Genomic DNA, 16,080 nt, shown 5'->3' with positions numbered 1-16,080 from the left:
TGTGTGTGTGTGTACGTGTGTAGGTGTGTGTGTGTGTGTGTGTGTGTGTGTGTGTGTGTGTGTGTGTGTGTGTGTGTGTGTGTTATGGCTGTTACATCATCAGAGCAAAGTAGTTTTTTTACAAGCATTCAGGCAAATGTGCTGCTCTCTGGTTAATCTCTAACAATAATAATAATATTAATATTCATGTCATCGAGCTTCTACTTATAAAAATAAAAAATCATTCACATGCTCAGATTACACAGAACAGAAGGTTCTCGTGTTGTTTGCATACCAGGTTAAAGTTGATGGTGATGATGAGGAGGAGGATGAAGGTGACGTTCTGTACCACGGAGCTAACAGGTTAGCCACCCGAGCTATCAGATCAACAGTCAGGTGTGAGTCTGACTACAGCTGGAACATGTGAACCGCTAACAGGGTTAGCCACTGGAGCTAACATGTGAACCAAAGGGTTTGATTGACAGCTGTCTACGTTCTAGCTCCTCCTCCCTGATGACGCCCCGTGTGTCATACGAGACGGCCGGCTGTGATTGGTCTCCACTGTCTCCAGTAGAATAAGAAACCAAAAAAATACAGACTAAACATATGTGGAGGCTTATTTTAGTATTTTATTATCCATTAAAAATGTTAATTTCTTGTTAGTTAAAGGCGACAGTGGTACTTTTATATTTGCCATCATTGTGTTATTTAAAGTTATTTATATATATATCTATTGTTAGTGAGCAGGATCACACTAATCTGGCTCCGTGATACAGGTCCCAGGATGCACTGAGGGATGATGGGTAAAATAAACAGCAGGCTGTGTGAGAAGCTGTTATGTCATTGGCCAATCAGAGGCCTCAAAAACTGCCCTTCAGCCAATGAAAATCAAGTACTTGTCTCTTGTCATCCTCCAATCACAAACGCAGGAAGAGGCGGGTCTTCTCTCAGCAGGCCAATCAAAAAAGAGCCCTTATAGTAGCCTTAAAAAGAAATCTGCAAATGAAAGAAAGGAGAATGTTCTTGGTGTGAGCCAATCAGAGAGAGAGCCCAGCCGCTAGTCTCCGCCCACCGAGCCGACTGCCAATCAGAACCTTCGTCAGTCTCTGTGGGTTGGGCTTCAGCCAGGGGCCCGGGGCGTCGTCCTGCTGCCGCGGCAACCCGACTCTCCTCCAATCGGGATCCTCCCTCCGCCTCGGCGGCGCCGTGGCGATGCTGGCTGCTGATAGGCTGAGCTCCGAGAAGCTGGTTGTTGATTCGCTGTCAGACGGACGCTCGTCGTCCATCGGCATGAGGAAGGAGAACGCCGCCTTCTGAGCCGCACCCGAGCTCCCAGAATGCTTTGAGTGGTGGGCAGTGCTGTCGCCTCCCCGCTCTCTCCTCTCCTCCTCCTCCCTGGCGGCCTCTGTCCTCCTCCTCCTCCTCTCCTTGGCTCCTCCTCCAGACTCCTCCACCTCCTTCAGTGGCAGCAACGTGTCCCAGGATTGAGCACTGATCCTGGGTAAGCTCCTGCTCCTCTTCCCCTGCTCCCTCTTTCTGACAGTGTGACTTATATTCCTCCTCTGCTGCTGCTGCTGCTCCTCCTCCTCCTCCTCCTCCTCCTCCTCCTCCTCCTCCTCCTCCTCCTCCTCCTCCCGAGCCTCCTCCTCCACCATGTCTAGGTCCAGATCAGGAGGCCCTCCTCCTCCTCTTCGTCCTCCTGTTCTTTGTTTGGTTTCTACCTCTCTCGTCGTCATTGTCATTGTCCTCCTCCTCTTCTCTCCTCCTCCTCCTCCTCCTCCTCCTCCTCCTCCTCCTCCTCCTCCTCCTCCTCCTCCTCCTCCTCCTCCTCCTCCTGGCTGCTGGCTGAGGGAGGCGGTTGTCATGGTTACTGTTTCCACATCTTTCTCCTCTGTGTGTGAAGAGGAGGAGGGGGAGGGGCCTCCTTCCTCAGGGCCTGAAGGAGAAACAAAGAAATAATAAGACGTTGAGCTGCAGTTCATCTGACGACCACCAGAGAGCGCTGTGACATGTAACATGTTAATAATGTGTTAATACTGAACTAATGACACATACCTACCATGTGATGTCACAATAACAACAACACATTACATAACATTTTAACATGTAACTTCCTGTTTAAATGTTATCATGTGATGTTGCTAAATTAATTCCATAAATCCCATGAAATAAAGTAAAAGTACTGAAGATGAAGACATGAAGAAGAAAGGATGAGAGATGGTGGAAGAGTATCAAAGGAGAACAGGAAGTTACCAACCGCGAGTTTTCAGTGCGTCCAATCACGTAGAAGCAGGGTTCCCCCTGTTTAGAGTTGGTCATACAGAGAGACAGGCTGGACAACTCCACTGAGGAAGAGGAGGACGAAGAACAGGACAGGAAGTACAGGAGGAAGAAGGAAGAGGAAGTGTAAGAACAAGAGAATCCCAGAGCTGTGATTGGACGATTCAGGTTCAGAGAGTTGTGAAGTGAAAGAGTCACTGAAGGACTTTTACTAAACTCGAACTTAAAGTTTAACAGTCGACACAGGTCACCTGTGTAGTCAGGTGTTACAGGTTTACAGGTCACCTGTGTGGTCAGATGTTACAGGTCACCTGTGTAGTCAGGTGTTACAGGTCACCTGTGTAGTCAGGTGTTTACAGGTCACCTGTGTGGTCAGATGTTACAGGTCACCTGTGTAGTCAGGTGTTTACAGGTCATCTGTGTAGTCAGGTGTTACAGGTCACCTGTGTAGTCAGGTGTTACAGGTCACCTGTGTAGTCAGGTGTTTACAGGTCACCTGTGTAGTCAGGTGTTACAGGTCACCTGTGTAGTCAGGTGTTTACAGGTCACCTGTGTAGTCAGGTGTTTACAGGTCATCTGTGTAGTCAGGTGTTACAGGTCACCTGTGTAGTCAAGTGTTTACAGGTCACCTGTGTAGTCAAGTGTTTACAGGTCACCTGTGTAGTCAGGTGTTACAGGTCACCTGTGTAGTCAGGTGTTACAGGTCACCTGTGTGGTCAGGTGTTACAGGTCACCTGTGTAGTCAAGTGTTTACAGGTCACCTGTGTAGTCAAGTGTTTACAGGTCACCTGTGTAGTCAAGTGTTTACAGGTCACCTGTGTAGTCAAGTGTTTACAGGTCACCTGTGTAGTCAGGTGTTACAGGTCACCTGTGTAGTCAGGTGTTACAGGTCACCTGTGTGGTCAGGTGTTACAGGTCACCTGTGTAGTCAAGTGTTTACAGGTCACCTGTGTAGTCAAGTGTTTACAGGTCACCTGTGTAGTCAAGTGTTACAGGTCACCTGGTCAGGTGTTACAGGTCACCTGTGTGGTCAGGTGTTACAGGTCACCTGTGTGGTCAGGTGTTACAGGTCACCTGTGTGGTCAGGTGTTACAGGTCACCTGTGTGGTCAGGTGTTACAGTACAGAGTCAGGTCACCTGTCAGGTGTCTGCAGAGCTTTGTGTGTCTCACCGTAGTCTGGTACGTATCCGTTCCCCTTCTTGAGGACCAGGTGGATCCGGTGTCCTCCTCTCCTGATCTGCTCCACAGCCTGACTGTGAGTCATCCCTGATGTACTGTCTCCGTTTATCTCCACCAGCTGGTCCGACACCTGAGACACCAGGTACACAGGTACACCAGGTAAACAGGTACACAGGTACACCAGGTACACAGGTACACCAGGTAAACAGGTACACAGGTACACCAGGTACACAGGTACACCTTTTATTTAACATCAACCGGTTATCTATTCATTTTACTCAAAACTATCCAAAAGTGGTGAAGTGAGTCTTCTGTTGGTGGTCTGTGAGGAGACCAGAGGACAGGTGGCCCAGGTCTCTGTCTGAGGGGGTCCTGATGATGTCACACTGATGATGTCACGCTGTCCTAACGTCTCTGATTATGAATATTTAAAGGACACATCTGTGGAAGCAGCTGGACGCTGAATGTTTAATATCACACAGAATATCTTTCACAGCTGGAGATGTGAAATATTGATCAGCTGTGAACCCTGAACATGATTCACCAGGTGAAGCTGCTTCAGCATTCCAAGCATTGTAATGTGTAAGAAATCATTGTTAGACGATAAAACAAGTCTCTCCTGATTGAACTACAGCTATTACTACGACTACTGATACTACTACTTCTACTACATCTTCTTCTAATGCTACTAATACTTATACTACTAATAATACTTCTACTACTACTACAAATATCACTACTGCTGAATATGTTTTAAGTTACAGAAACTGTTCAAATATTAACATGTTCAGCTCTTTCAGCAGAGCGGTGATGTGACTTCATCTTTGTAATCTTTAAACTTTTTGAATTATTCATCTTTTTGAAATCTTTGTTGAATGTGTTTCTATGGAGAAAATCTTCAAATCCTGTTAAACTTCTTCAACTTTCAAAGCCTTCCTCTTCCTCATCCGTTCAGCTACAGACACCATCGTTCAACATTTCAACTGAAGGGTTTTCAGCAGTTTAAATGCTTTCAGACAGGAAGTCTCCCATTTCTGTATTTTCAGCAATGTATTTGCAATTAATTTTAGCTTTCAGCATTCCAACAAGCATTTTCAGCAGGAAATGCATTTTCTAGTTTATTTTAATACTTTCCACCAAATCAATCAACCAATGAGAAGGGTTGTTACTTTAGAGCTGGATGACATTAAACTGATGCTAAAACTACCAAAATAAGAGCTGGATGACAGTACACTGATGATTAAACCTGTTGGTGTGGGAGGTGCTGGTTCTCATGGAGGACTGGACCGTTCAGGTCTCACTCGACCACACAAAAATACTTCCTGTAGACCTTCACAGTAAAAGCCTTCCAGAGAAGAGAACCGATTCTGGCTTTTAATGTGAAACAGCTGCAGGAAGTGAGTGTACCTGTGTGTGTGTGTGTGTGTGTGTGTGTGTGTGTGTGTGTGTGTGTGTGTGTGTGTGTGTGTGTGTGTGTGTGTGTGTGTGTGTGTGTGTGTGTGTGTGTACCTGTATCTTGTTGCTGTGCTGGGCCGGCCCCCCCTCCATCAGTCCCAGCACATAGAGCCCCATGTTGTACTCGCTGCCCCCCCTCAGAGAGAACCCGAACCCTGTAGGACCTCGTTCCAGATCCACGTTGTAGAACCTGGTCTCCTCCTGACAGACAGACAGTAATAAAGTACTGCTGGTACTACGAGTACTACGAGGACTAAGTGTTATCACTACTTGTACTAGTACTACTTCTTATCTCACAGTATTTGAGTCAGAAAAATATAAACGAAACAATTTATAGAAGAAAGTCAGAATTATAAGAAAAACATTTAAAATGATCATAAAGTCAATATGTTTATATTTCAATCACACGTGTTGCGTCCTGATGTTTACGTGTTGTAATAAAAGTCTTCATGTTGAAACATTAAACTTCAGCTCTTCTTCATCATCTTCATCATTTAACCTCAACAACTTAGATTCTCATGAAACGTAGTACTACTACGACTACGAGTACTGTTACTGCTACTACAGTTAATACTGAAGATTCACCGTCATACTACTACTGTGTACTGATACTAGTACTGAAGTGTGTACTGACACTAGTACTGAAGTGTGTACTGATACTAGTACTGAAGTGTGTACTGACACTAGTACTGAAGTGTGTACTGACACTAGTACTGAAGTGTGTACTGATACTAGTACTGAAGTGTGTACTGACACTAGTACTGAAGTGTGTACTGATACTAGTACTGAAGTGTGTACTGACACTAGTACTAAAGTGTGTACTGACACTAGTACTGAAGTGTGTACTGACACTAGTACTGAAGTGTGTACTGACACTAGTACTGAAGTGTGTACTGACACTAGTACTGAAGTGTGTACTGACACTAGTACTGAAGTGTGTACTGACACTAGTACTGAAGTGTGTACTGACACTAGTACTAAAGTGTGTACTTGTACTGACCTTTGACCTCCCTCTGGATCCTTTCATCACTCGGCCGTCGATGTCCAGCTCCGCCCCCCCCGACAGAGAGGAGGAGTCTGAGGAGAGACGACGTCTTAAAGGGCCAGTTCACCAACAATACACTTCATATGAGTGAGTGTGTGTGTGTGTGTGTGTGTGTGTGTGTGTGTGTGTGAGTGTGAGTGTGTGTGTGTGTGTGTGTGTGTGTGCGTACGGTGTGTGGAGACTCTCAGCCTCAGCGAGTTCCCGGCCCTCCTCAGGATCTGGGTCAGCTCTCTGTGCTTCAGACCTCCGACCCCTCGACCCTCCACGGCCTCCAGCTGGTCTCCGGGTTGGATCTGACCGCTACGAGCCGCCGGGCTGCCGCGACGCACCGTCACGAACCGATGAGACATCAGGGAGGATGAGGAGGCTGAGGATGAAGAGAAGGACTGATGATCACACCACCAAAATAAGAGCTTCAGGAGCAAACTTTGGGGTTTTACACAATATTTACCATCTGAACACATCTCACAAGTGTTTCTGTTATAAATGATGATTCAAATAGACCTGTAGTTAGAGATTTACACTCTCTAGTGCAGGGGTCGCCAATAGGCGGACCGCGGTCCGGATCCGGACCCGGACCCGGACCTGTAACTGATGGATAATTGAGAATTCTACATTTTGGCGGAGCGCTTCTATTTTAACCTGCACAGCTTTTCCAGCCTTTACGGTACTCGTTCAGCAGGAAATACACCGACCAATCACATACGTTGTAAATCATCTCACGTGACGCTACTCAGCCAATCAAATGTCTGTATTCTGAAACGCATCGTGAGCCGAGTGAGATTTGACAGACAGGAGAGACGGAGAGAGAGCAGCGGGAGAAGTTAAGTCAGAGAACTTTACATGACGCTCTAAGAAGATACGTGGACCACGAGAACAGAGCTTTAACAAAGAATGGACGAACTCTTATGTGTTCATTCTTCCTGCTGACGCTACTAAACCACTCGTGTGTTCAGACACCGTGGACGTTATTAAATGATGTGAAACGCCACCACGAGACCAAACACACATCTTTAGACCAAACCCTCCAGTCTGACCTGAGGACCAGATGTTGAGACGTAGAGATAGTTTATTATAAAGTTCACTGAGACCGTTATGATGTGAAATGGATCATAAATCAAGCAATTTCTGATGCAAGTTTTTCAAAGATTCATTTGTGTATTTATTTTTAGATGGAGCCTTATTTTACTTGAAATGAGAGAACATTTATTTTTGTATTTCTATGTATTATTTATAATCCATCCAGTTACATTTTAAAACGTAATTATATATTATATTTAAAAATAGAATTGATGTACTTTCTTTATTTGATTTGACACTTGTTGACGACACAGAGACTTTGTTACTACTTCGAGGCTTCTTGAATATATATATTGCACTAAATAGCTCAAGTTAGATATTATAATGTTCCAGATCTTTGCACGAGGAGATTTTCTCAATCTGGACCTTTTGGAATTGTAATTGAATCCTCTGCTGTAGAGGACGGGGAGGACGTGGAGTTTAAGACACCGTCTACAGACAGACAGCCGCTCTGTGACAGAGCGACTGGACTCTGAGGTTATATTAAAGCTGCTCTTCTCATAAACATGAACACTGAGCCTCATTAAAGAGAAATAAAGTCGTCACACTGACTCTGGTGGGTTTTCTCACTGCTGAAGATCAAAGTGTCTGAAAGCGGAACAAAAGGAAACGCGTCCATTGTTTAGAGGATTTATTAAAAGGAGCGTCTGTTAGTCTGTAACTCAACACACTGAAGTAAACAGGATTCATGAAGAATGGACTGAAACAGGAAAGAACCTGCTGTCACATACAGAGAGTGTGTGTGTGTGTGTGTGTGTGTGTGTGTGTGTGTGTGTGTGTGTGTGTGTGTGTGTGTGTGTGTGTGTGTGTTTAACAGTGTTTGAACTGGAGGAATGTGAGCTGATAAGAACAGAGTTCAACAACATGAAGCTGCAGAGTTTGATGTACAAACTACATGAATCTCTCCTCAAACACAACCGATTGGCTCTCATGTGATGTCGTCGCTTTACTGTTTTATTTTTATTTGTTGATTTTACTAAATTATTATATCAAATTATTAGATTTTATTTGATTTATTAGTTGATTTGTATCATATGTTGTTGTGCTTTGTCTGTCAAAGCTCTTTGTAAACTCTGTTTTTAAAGGTTCTATATAAATAAAGAGATTATTATTATGAGTCCAAGAGGAACACGATGATGATGATGATGATGATGATGATGATGATGATGATGATGATGATGATGATGATGATGATGATGATGATGATGATGATGATGATGATGATGATGATGATGATGATGATGATGATGATGATGATGATGATGATGTTCTTCCTCTACATGTCAGCTGATGTTGAGTAGAACACATTACAGTCATTGAGCGACTTACCATTCAGCTTCTATCTACAGCGTGGGCTCAGCTACGGGAGACATTATGGGGTTTAGTGTGTTGCTCAAGGACACGTCGACATGAGACCAGCGGAGCCGGGGATCGAACCGCCGACCCTCTGATTGAAGGACGGCTCTGCTCTCTCTTCTCTCAGTCTTTACCTCCATGCTGCACCACAAAACTCAAAACAGGAGCCTCTACTGCAGTAAAAGTACTAATACCACAATGTAGTAGTATTATGGTACTGCAGTAAGTACTGATACCGCAGTGTAAATGTACTCTGTTACTGCAATAAAAGTACTAAAGTACTAAAAGTACTTAGCTGTGTGACGGCTGTATCTCCTCGTCACAGTTTCATCACAGAATGATCTGCAGATCTGCACCCCCCAACATGATCTTCATCACCATCATCCTCCTCCTCCTCATCCTCCTCCTCATCCTCCTCCTCATCCTCCTCCTCCTCATCCTCCTCATCAGCACCCCTCTTTAGGCCAGAGGGGTGATGTGCTTTGAGACAAAGATCTGGGCCATAAGCACCAAACCCCACCAGAAACAATGTCACACCTAACGACGAAACTCTGAGGTAGTTTGTTGGAGCGCTGCTCATTGGACGAGCTCAGGGATGCCGAGGCGGGACTTCCGGTTTTACGGCCGGAAGCGGCGAGATTACAAAACTACTGAGTGAGCTTGAACGCATCACCACACGCAACGTCGCTGTACAAAAAGAAAATCCTCGGTTTAGACAGTTGTAGATTCGCTGGACGTCTCTACTGGACTGTTTGTTTGTTTAGTTTTTGTTCGCATCCTGAACGAGGAAACGAACGTTGTTCCTGCAGAAGTGAAGAAACGGACTTCAAGTCGATTCATGCCCGTTATGAGCCGGAGGAGATCAGACCACGACTCACAGGGAGGCAGAGAGTCTGGGCAGAGTTAGGTTACTGTGTTCATTATCCTGCCTGTATATACACACATATACCAAGACATTACATATTGACTCAGCTTCATCAGTGAACCGTGTAGACGGCTCCTTTAACCCTTTAACCCTTTAACCCTTTAACCCTGCAGCCTGAGTCCACATGAGAATCCACTGACTCAGTGAAACTCTCCTCAACACAACACGAGAGTTTCTAGGAGGAGAACGTACGCAGACATTCCTGAGAGGAGGAGGAGGAAGATTAGAGAAGAGGGAGGAAGAACTGACTTTACAAACTAAAGATAAACTCTACTGTGTACTGGAAGAAGTACACGTTTACTTCAACAACGGTAGAAATACTACAGTTTACAAAAGTAAAGTCTTTAGTGTCTCCAGATGTTTAAAGGTTAACTTAATTCCAGCCAAAAGCCGCTACAAGAAACAAACACAAGTATCTTCTGGTTCATTGTCTGTTCTCTGCTTTGTCCTCCTCGGGGTGATCAGGCCTCTCCTCCAGCCTGGGCCCAGCTGCCCTGCTGACTATGGGAATTGTAGTCAGTTACCCAGATGCCACGATGGGTTGTAGTCTTTGCTGCATGCTGATGTATCTCCCATTGATGACCCTCCCTCATGACATCACAAGTAGTACAAAGTCTTTAGTGTCTCCGGATGTTTAAAGGAGTATAAAGTCTTAGATCTCTGTCACCATGTTGGATCTCACTGTTCACGTCTGCTTCAGGCTACATCAGCAGCGTTCAGCATCCCAATCTACTCTCAGAGGAAGAGGTGCAATGTGGGTAATGTAGGCCATGTCTGTCATCATGAAGAGGATATCAGATCATCATCGTGTTTTAAAGCTCCATGAAGAAACTCTCTTTGTCTACAGCAGGACTCGGCTCGTTATCGCCACCAGCTGTCCATCAGTGGAACAACGTGAAACCAGCAAGAAAACGCCACATATCTCCAAATCCCTGCGTTCCCCCCGAACAGTGAACGTCTCAGCAGAGTGAAATACAAACCGACAGACCGACCCGTCTATACAACATTAAACAGAGCAGAAACCCAGCACACACACACACACACACACACACACACACACACACACACACACACACACACACACACACACACACACACACACACACACACACACACACACACACTGAGCGACTTACATTTGGAGTCCTTCACACTTTTCAGAGCCGACTGCAGTCGCTCCAACATGATGACCAGAAACAAGCAAATACAAGAAACTGTCTGTCTGTGTGTGTGTGTGTGTGTGTGTCTGTGTGTGTGTGTGTGGGGGTGTGTGTCTGTCTGTGTGTGTGTGTGTGTGTGTGTGTCTGTGTGTGTGTGAGACAGGTCTTGCCTCTGGAAGCGGACGAGTGAGTGTGTGAGTATGAGCAGCGGGGAAAGAGAGCCAGCTGGGGAGGTAGGGGGCGTGGCCAACAGAGCAGATAACACACACACACACACACACACACACACACACACACACTAACAGAGGAGATTATTGTTCGTGTTTCAGAGGAGGAGATGCAGTTCAGGTCTCTTAAACTGTAAATCAGGTCGTTCCTTCCAGCTGAACGCAGTTTAATCAGTGGAACAAACTCAGGAGCTCAGCTGCTTCATCACAGCTGTACGATGCGTCCCATCCCCCGAACACTGAACCAACGGACTCGCTCATAATAACGCCTCAGAGTGGGATTCAGAGTGTGACTGAGGTCTAAACAGGTACTCCGTCTGTCTTCATGTGGGTTCTGAAAGGGTCCAGAAGGAAGTCCTGTCTCCTCTGCTCCCGTTTAATCCACTCAGACTCTGTGTTTCAACACCTCTAAATACTTTCAGATCTTTCAGATGCTGTTTGAAATCTGTCCCTAAAATACAACAGAAGGACACCAGAACCAGACCAACCACCCTGGTGTTCCACCTGTTCAGGTCTGTGCAGGACGAGTTTAAGTCCTTTAAACTTCTATCTACAGTAGTACTCCATCAGAGTCTACCACACAGATGCACTGATACTGCTGGAATCAGTGGGAGTTACTCTGATATGTTCTTCAGATGTTCCTTCAGCATCACTAGAACATGTTTACTTCAGCGTTCACAGTGTTTGAATAAGAAGACCTTCACTGGGACTCACCCCCGTTGGTGACTTCCTGAGAGGCGATGACGAATCCAAACCCTTCTCCCGCCCGCCTCCTTAGATCCACCTCCACCGTCTTTACTCCTCCTCTTCCGTCCTTGGCTATTGCTCCCAGTGCTCCTCCCCCAACGACTCCCCCTCTGATGGGGGGAGGCCCACCGGCGCTCTCCTCGACTCCCAGCAGATCACGAGGCTCTAAGGTCAGCGTCACGGGAACGGAGTCCAGGAAGCTGGTGCTCTGGATCAGGGCCGAGGCCGGGGGCCCGTTCGGAGTCTGGGCAGGAGGGGCTCCTGGAAAAACAAGGAGGAGTCAGACTGATGGAAACAGGAGGACAAGGAGGGACAAGGAGGACTGGATCGGGGCAGTTACCTTGGTGGGTCCCTGGGGCTGGTAGGTGCCCCTCCTGGGGACTCTCCAGGACCAAACCAGCCTGATTGAGCGGGGGGACGCCCCCCACCAAGGCACCCGTGGACGGGGAAGGCAAGTCGGCTGAAGTTGGGGTGTGGGGGGAAGAGGGCGTGGCCAGGCCGTGTGGGGGGGGGAGGGGCTTGTAGAGGTTGGGGGTGACGACTGGGGAAGACACGAGACCTGCTGGAGGGACAAAGGTGTTCACTGAGATCATCGGGTCACCTGAAACTCAACTCAAGCTTCTAGTGGTTCACACTTCACGTACCTCCTCTGTAGACCAGGAGCACCACCTCTCCCTGTTTGGTGTGTTCTTGCAGGACTCTCTGGACCTGAGGACAGAAATTCACCAATGTTATGTACGGAAACTTATCTGCAGAGGTACCCCCCAACGCTAAAACCTGGTCCAGAAGACTTTTGTCTCCTGTCTTATCTTTTAACACCAGACGCCTGATAAACGAGCCACAGGGAGGTTTAGAGAGGTTCAACATGTCACCAAACGTCAGCACCTCTTTAAGAGAAGGACACAAAACACCAGGACTACAACGTCCACTGGAGGACCACAACGTCCACTGGAGGACCACAACGTCCACTGGAGGACCACAACGTCCACTGGAGGACCACAACGTCCACTGGAGGACCACAGACCAGGAAACAGTCTCTGAAAGACTCAATAGATGCTGTTGTCACGGAGAACCAGGGAGGAAGCCGGATGGAGGTTGAACCACTAGTATCTCCTTGTTTGTCTGAAACCTACTGAGGCCTTCGGAGTGACTTCATGGCGACGGCCTGTGAGTCTCTGGGCAGCCAATGAGAGCGGAGTATTGTGAGACCACGTTGACCTCTTACCTGAGAGAAGCTGAGGCTCTGCACGTCTGCTCCGTTGATCTTCACTATGGCGTCCCCCGTCTGCAGCGAGGGGCAGTGCCTTCGATCCCAGACCCGCCTCACCACCGCCAGCTGACCTGCTTGACCCGCCGCCATCACGCTGAACCCGAGTCCGCCGCTCTCACTGCGCCCGAGGGCCACTGGTACGAGTTCTCCAGAGGGAGCTGATCCGGGCGACCCCGCTGCCCCGAGGGGGAGCACCAGCCCCGGGTTCCCTCTGGAGCCCGGGGAGGGCGTTTGGTGATTGGCTGGACAGCCATTAAAGCCGCAGGACGGCACGTCTCTGGGCGGGGTCAGGGCGAGGGAAGTCTGGGGCATCGGTGGGCGCTGCACAGGAGCACCGGGAGGTGAGGAGGAGGAGGGGGGGGGGGGGTTTGTTAGCGGCGGTGGGGCTGGTGGAGTTTTGCAGGAGGCCCGTCTCTGGCTGAGAGAGGGGCAGTTTGGACAGAGCGTGGGAGGACGAGGAGCTGATGGGGAGCGTGGAGGAGGAGGAGATGGGGAGCGTCGACGTAGACAGGTCACTCTCTGAAGACCTGGAGCTCTGATGTTGGAGGAGGGAGGAAGAGGAGAAGGCGGGGAGGGTGCTGCTGCTGTAGCGAATCAGAGAAGACCTGCGAGGGGGGGGGGGAGAAAACCATTCATTTCAAGAGCATCACAAACACTTATCTCAATTACTACTGATGCTACTGATGATGCCTTGGGTCCACACCTGGACATAACCTCTCCTGACAACCTGCAGCACAGCTTCTGATTGGTTAGAACTAAATATGACTCGTTGCAATAAGCAGTGGTTCCAGAACAACTACCACACCCACCCAGTGATCGCTCAGCTCATCAGCTGTGAGTGAGAGAACGACCTTCTCTGCAAAACCCACTTACTGCAGCTGACACTGCTAATGCTAACAATGCTAATGCTAACAATGCTAATGCTTACAATGCTAATGCTAACAATGCTAACGCCGAAAGCTCCATCTCACCTGCGTGTTCCGGCGTTCGACAGGCCGCCATCAGAGTCACTGTGGTGGACGGCTGCTGTCCTCTCCGGGGGCGGCGGTGGACCCAGTGGGGGGTCAGAAGAGGACGTGGGCGTCAGCCCGTTCACCATTGGCTGAGCAGCGTAGCAGGGCGGGGTTTGCCTCGACCCTAGAGTTCAGAGTTATTAGATATTAGATATGTGATGGATGTTATTGGATTTTTTTCTCGTGTTAGAGATATCAGTGACCGTGTTTCTGACCTGGCGTGCTGCCGTTGGCGTCCAGCGTTCGACTGTAGGTGAGGTGTGTCGGCCCGCGGTTCAGGTCGGGGGGGTAAGGCGGCTCACTGGGAGTCTGTGGCTGTTGAAGAGGTTCAGAAGTCAGATACAAGGTTGGCGATTAACACGGGGTCACTGTTGTAGAAGTCACCACGTCTACCGCACCGGCTCCAGACTCTGTTTGGGACATCCGTCCGGGTTGTAGAGCATCGGGTATCCTCTCCTCAGCACCACGTCCACACTCTGACCCATCGGCACCGACTTCAGCATCTCCACGACCTCTTTGTGAGAGCGACCCAGCACACAGCTGTCGTTGATGTGGACCAGGATGTCCGCTGGAGGGACCACAGACCAGGAAGACACAGTGAGTCTCCTGCTTATTGGGTCATAATCTGACCCACGACAGAGTGAGATGGACCCGTAACGTGGTGTCGGACCAGACCGTGATGCTAAACTACGTTCCAAACCCTGACAAACTTCACAATGTGGTCTTTACTCCATCAGGTCCCTGACGGTGTATCAGTAGGTTTTAGGTGTTTCCTAAAGCTGCAGGATGTAAAGACGTTTGTTCTGCAGCTTCTGAAATAATAAGTTAAATCAGAGACTTTACTCATGTCGACAAAATCCTTTTTTCTCTGCAGCTGAACAGCTTTTAGTGTTCAGGAGTTTTCTGCTGCCTGTTGAAACTCTGTTCTCATTCCCAGGAGAGAGTGTGTGTGTGTGTGTGTGTGTGTGTGTGTGTGTGTGTGTGCGCTTTACATTCCTGACTATTTATCCTCAGTGCACGGGAGCAGGTCTGACAGTGTGGGAGAGAAAGGAGACTGTGTGTCGGACAGATTAAAGTGTGTGTGTGTGTGTGTGTGTGTGTGTGTGTGTGTGTGTGTGTGTGTGTGTGTGTGTGTGTGTGTGTGTGTGTGTGCATTAGTTGTGTAGATCATGAGATTGTGTCGTTGGTTCAGCAGCATAACCCTCCAGAGAGGGAGGGGCGTGTTTAAACCCAGCTGTCCACCACAGGGTCATTAATCAGCCTCATTAACGTTATTAGTTCCTCTGATTCAAACAATAGAGAAATGAACTGATGTGATGATGGAACACAAACGTGGAGAATGTTTAGACGAAGAACAAAACTTATCTTTTTGTTATTAGAATTATTATTTCTCAATAGAAACACCTGAGCAGGTGAATCGGTACCTGAGTGTAGAGCTGGTGGTCACTGTACACCTGTACGAACGCTGTGGGTCTGTTTAAGTGATGTCAGTACTCAGTAGTAACAGTAGTATTACCAGTAGTAGTAGCAGTAGTACCAGCAGTAGTATCAGTAGTATAATCAGTCTCAGTACCTGTGTTCAGTGCTGGCGGTCCTCCAGGTGTGACACTGTACACCTGCAGGAACTCTCGGGGTCGACTGCCTCCCACGATGTTGAAGCCGAAGCCTCGCGGGCCTTTGGAGAGCCGGGTGTGGATGGAGTAGCCCTTCAGCTGAGCGGGCTGCTCCGTGAACTCTGGGACTGAGACACAGACATCCTGAAACACTGGATCCTACATTTCCCATAATGCAGCTGGTCCGAGTCCTACATTAGAGGCTGGTAAACAGCCTCGTCCTCCAGACTCCACCCCTCCATCATTAAGAGCTTTTACTTCAGTTAATCCAAGTTTAGATACATTTATATAAAAACACGTACCTAGAAACTAAAACGGTTCGATTCATGTCGTGGAATAGAAGTATAAAATAGAATACAAATACTCAAAGTAAATTACTTTCAAATTATACTTCAGGACAGTATTTGAATGATGTACTATTTATATTCCTCCAGAGTTTTAGAAAAACGGATTAAACATCAAGTGGAGATTCTACTGAAAGTGAATAATAATCATAATAATCATAATAATCATAATAATGATGATAATAATAATAATCATAATAATGATGATAATAACAATGTGTATTATTATGATGACATGATGAATGTATGATAGTAGTAGAAGAACAGTAGAATACAGTAGAGGCTAACAGGACGTTAGTCTTTGTTGCCTCCTGCTGGCAGAGAACGTCAAAATAAAAGTCCTCTCCACTCAAACAGAAAGTCAGCTTTTCTTCAGCAGCAGTTTACAAAATAAAATGTTTAGTTT

General features: G+C 47.3%; 1 protein-coding gene across 1 annotated transcript in view; it reads right to left on the bottom strand.

Moving 5' to 3' along the window:
• Positions 1-607: 607 nt before the first annotated feature.
• LOC306707704 (membrane-associated guanylate kinase, WW and PDZ domain-containing protein 3-like) overlaps positions 608-16,080 on the bottom strand; it is a gene marked incomplete at its 5' end in the record, with an annotated part of 19,810 nt that continues 4,337 nt past the window's right edge. The window contains 15 exon segments of the mRNA XM_079175274.1: positions 608-1,436; positions 1,614-1,915; positions 3,431-3,569; positions 4,949-5,095; positions 5,895-5,971; positions 6,109-6,306; positions 11,402-11,695; positions 11,775-11,993; positions 12,079-12,142; positions 12,660-13,073; positions 13,075-13,309; positions 13,676-13,841; positions 13,933-14,032; positions 14,116-14,285; positions 15,291-15,458. Of these exon segments, the coding sequence (XP_079031400.1) occupies positions 1,017-1,436; positions 1,614-1,915; positions 3,431-3,569; positions 4,949-5,095; positions 5,895-5,971; positions 6,109-6,306; positions 11,402-11,695; positions 11,775-11,993; positions 12,079-12,142; positions 12,660-13,073; positions 13,075-13,309; positions 13,676-13,841; positions 13,933-14,032; positions 14,116-14,285; positions 15,291-15,458 (3,113 nt within the window). The 3' untranslated portion in view covers positions 608-1,016.

This window comes from Pholis gunnellus, assembly GCF_910591455.1.
Source record: "Pholis gunnellus genome assembly, chromosome: 2".
Lineage (NCBI taxonomy): Eukaryota > Metazoa > Chordata > Actinopteri > Perciformes > Pholidae > Pholis > Pholis gunnellus.
This window is presented reverse-complemented; position numbering and strand designations above follow the sequence as displayed.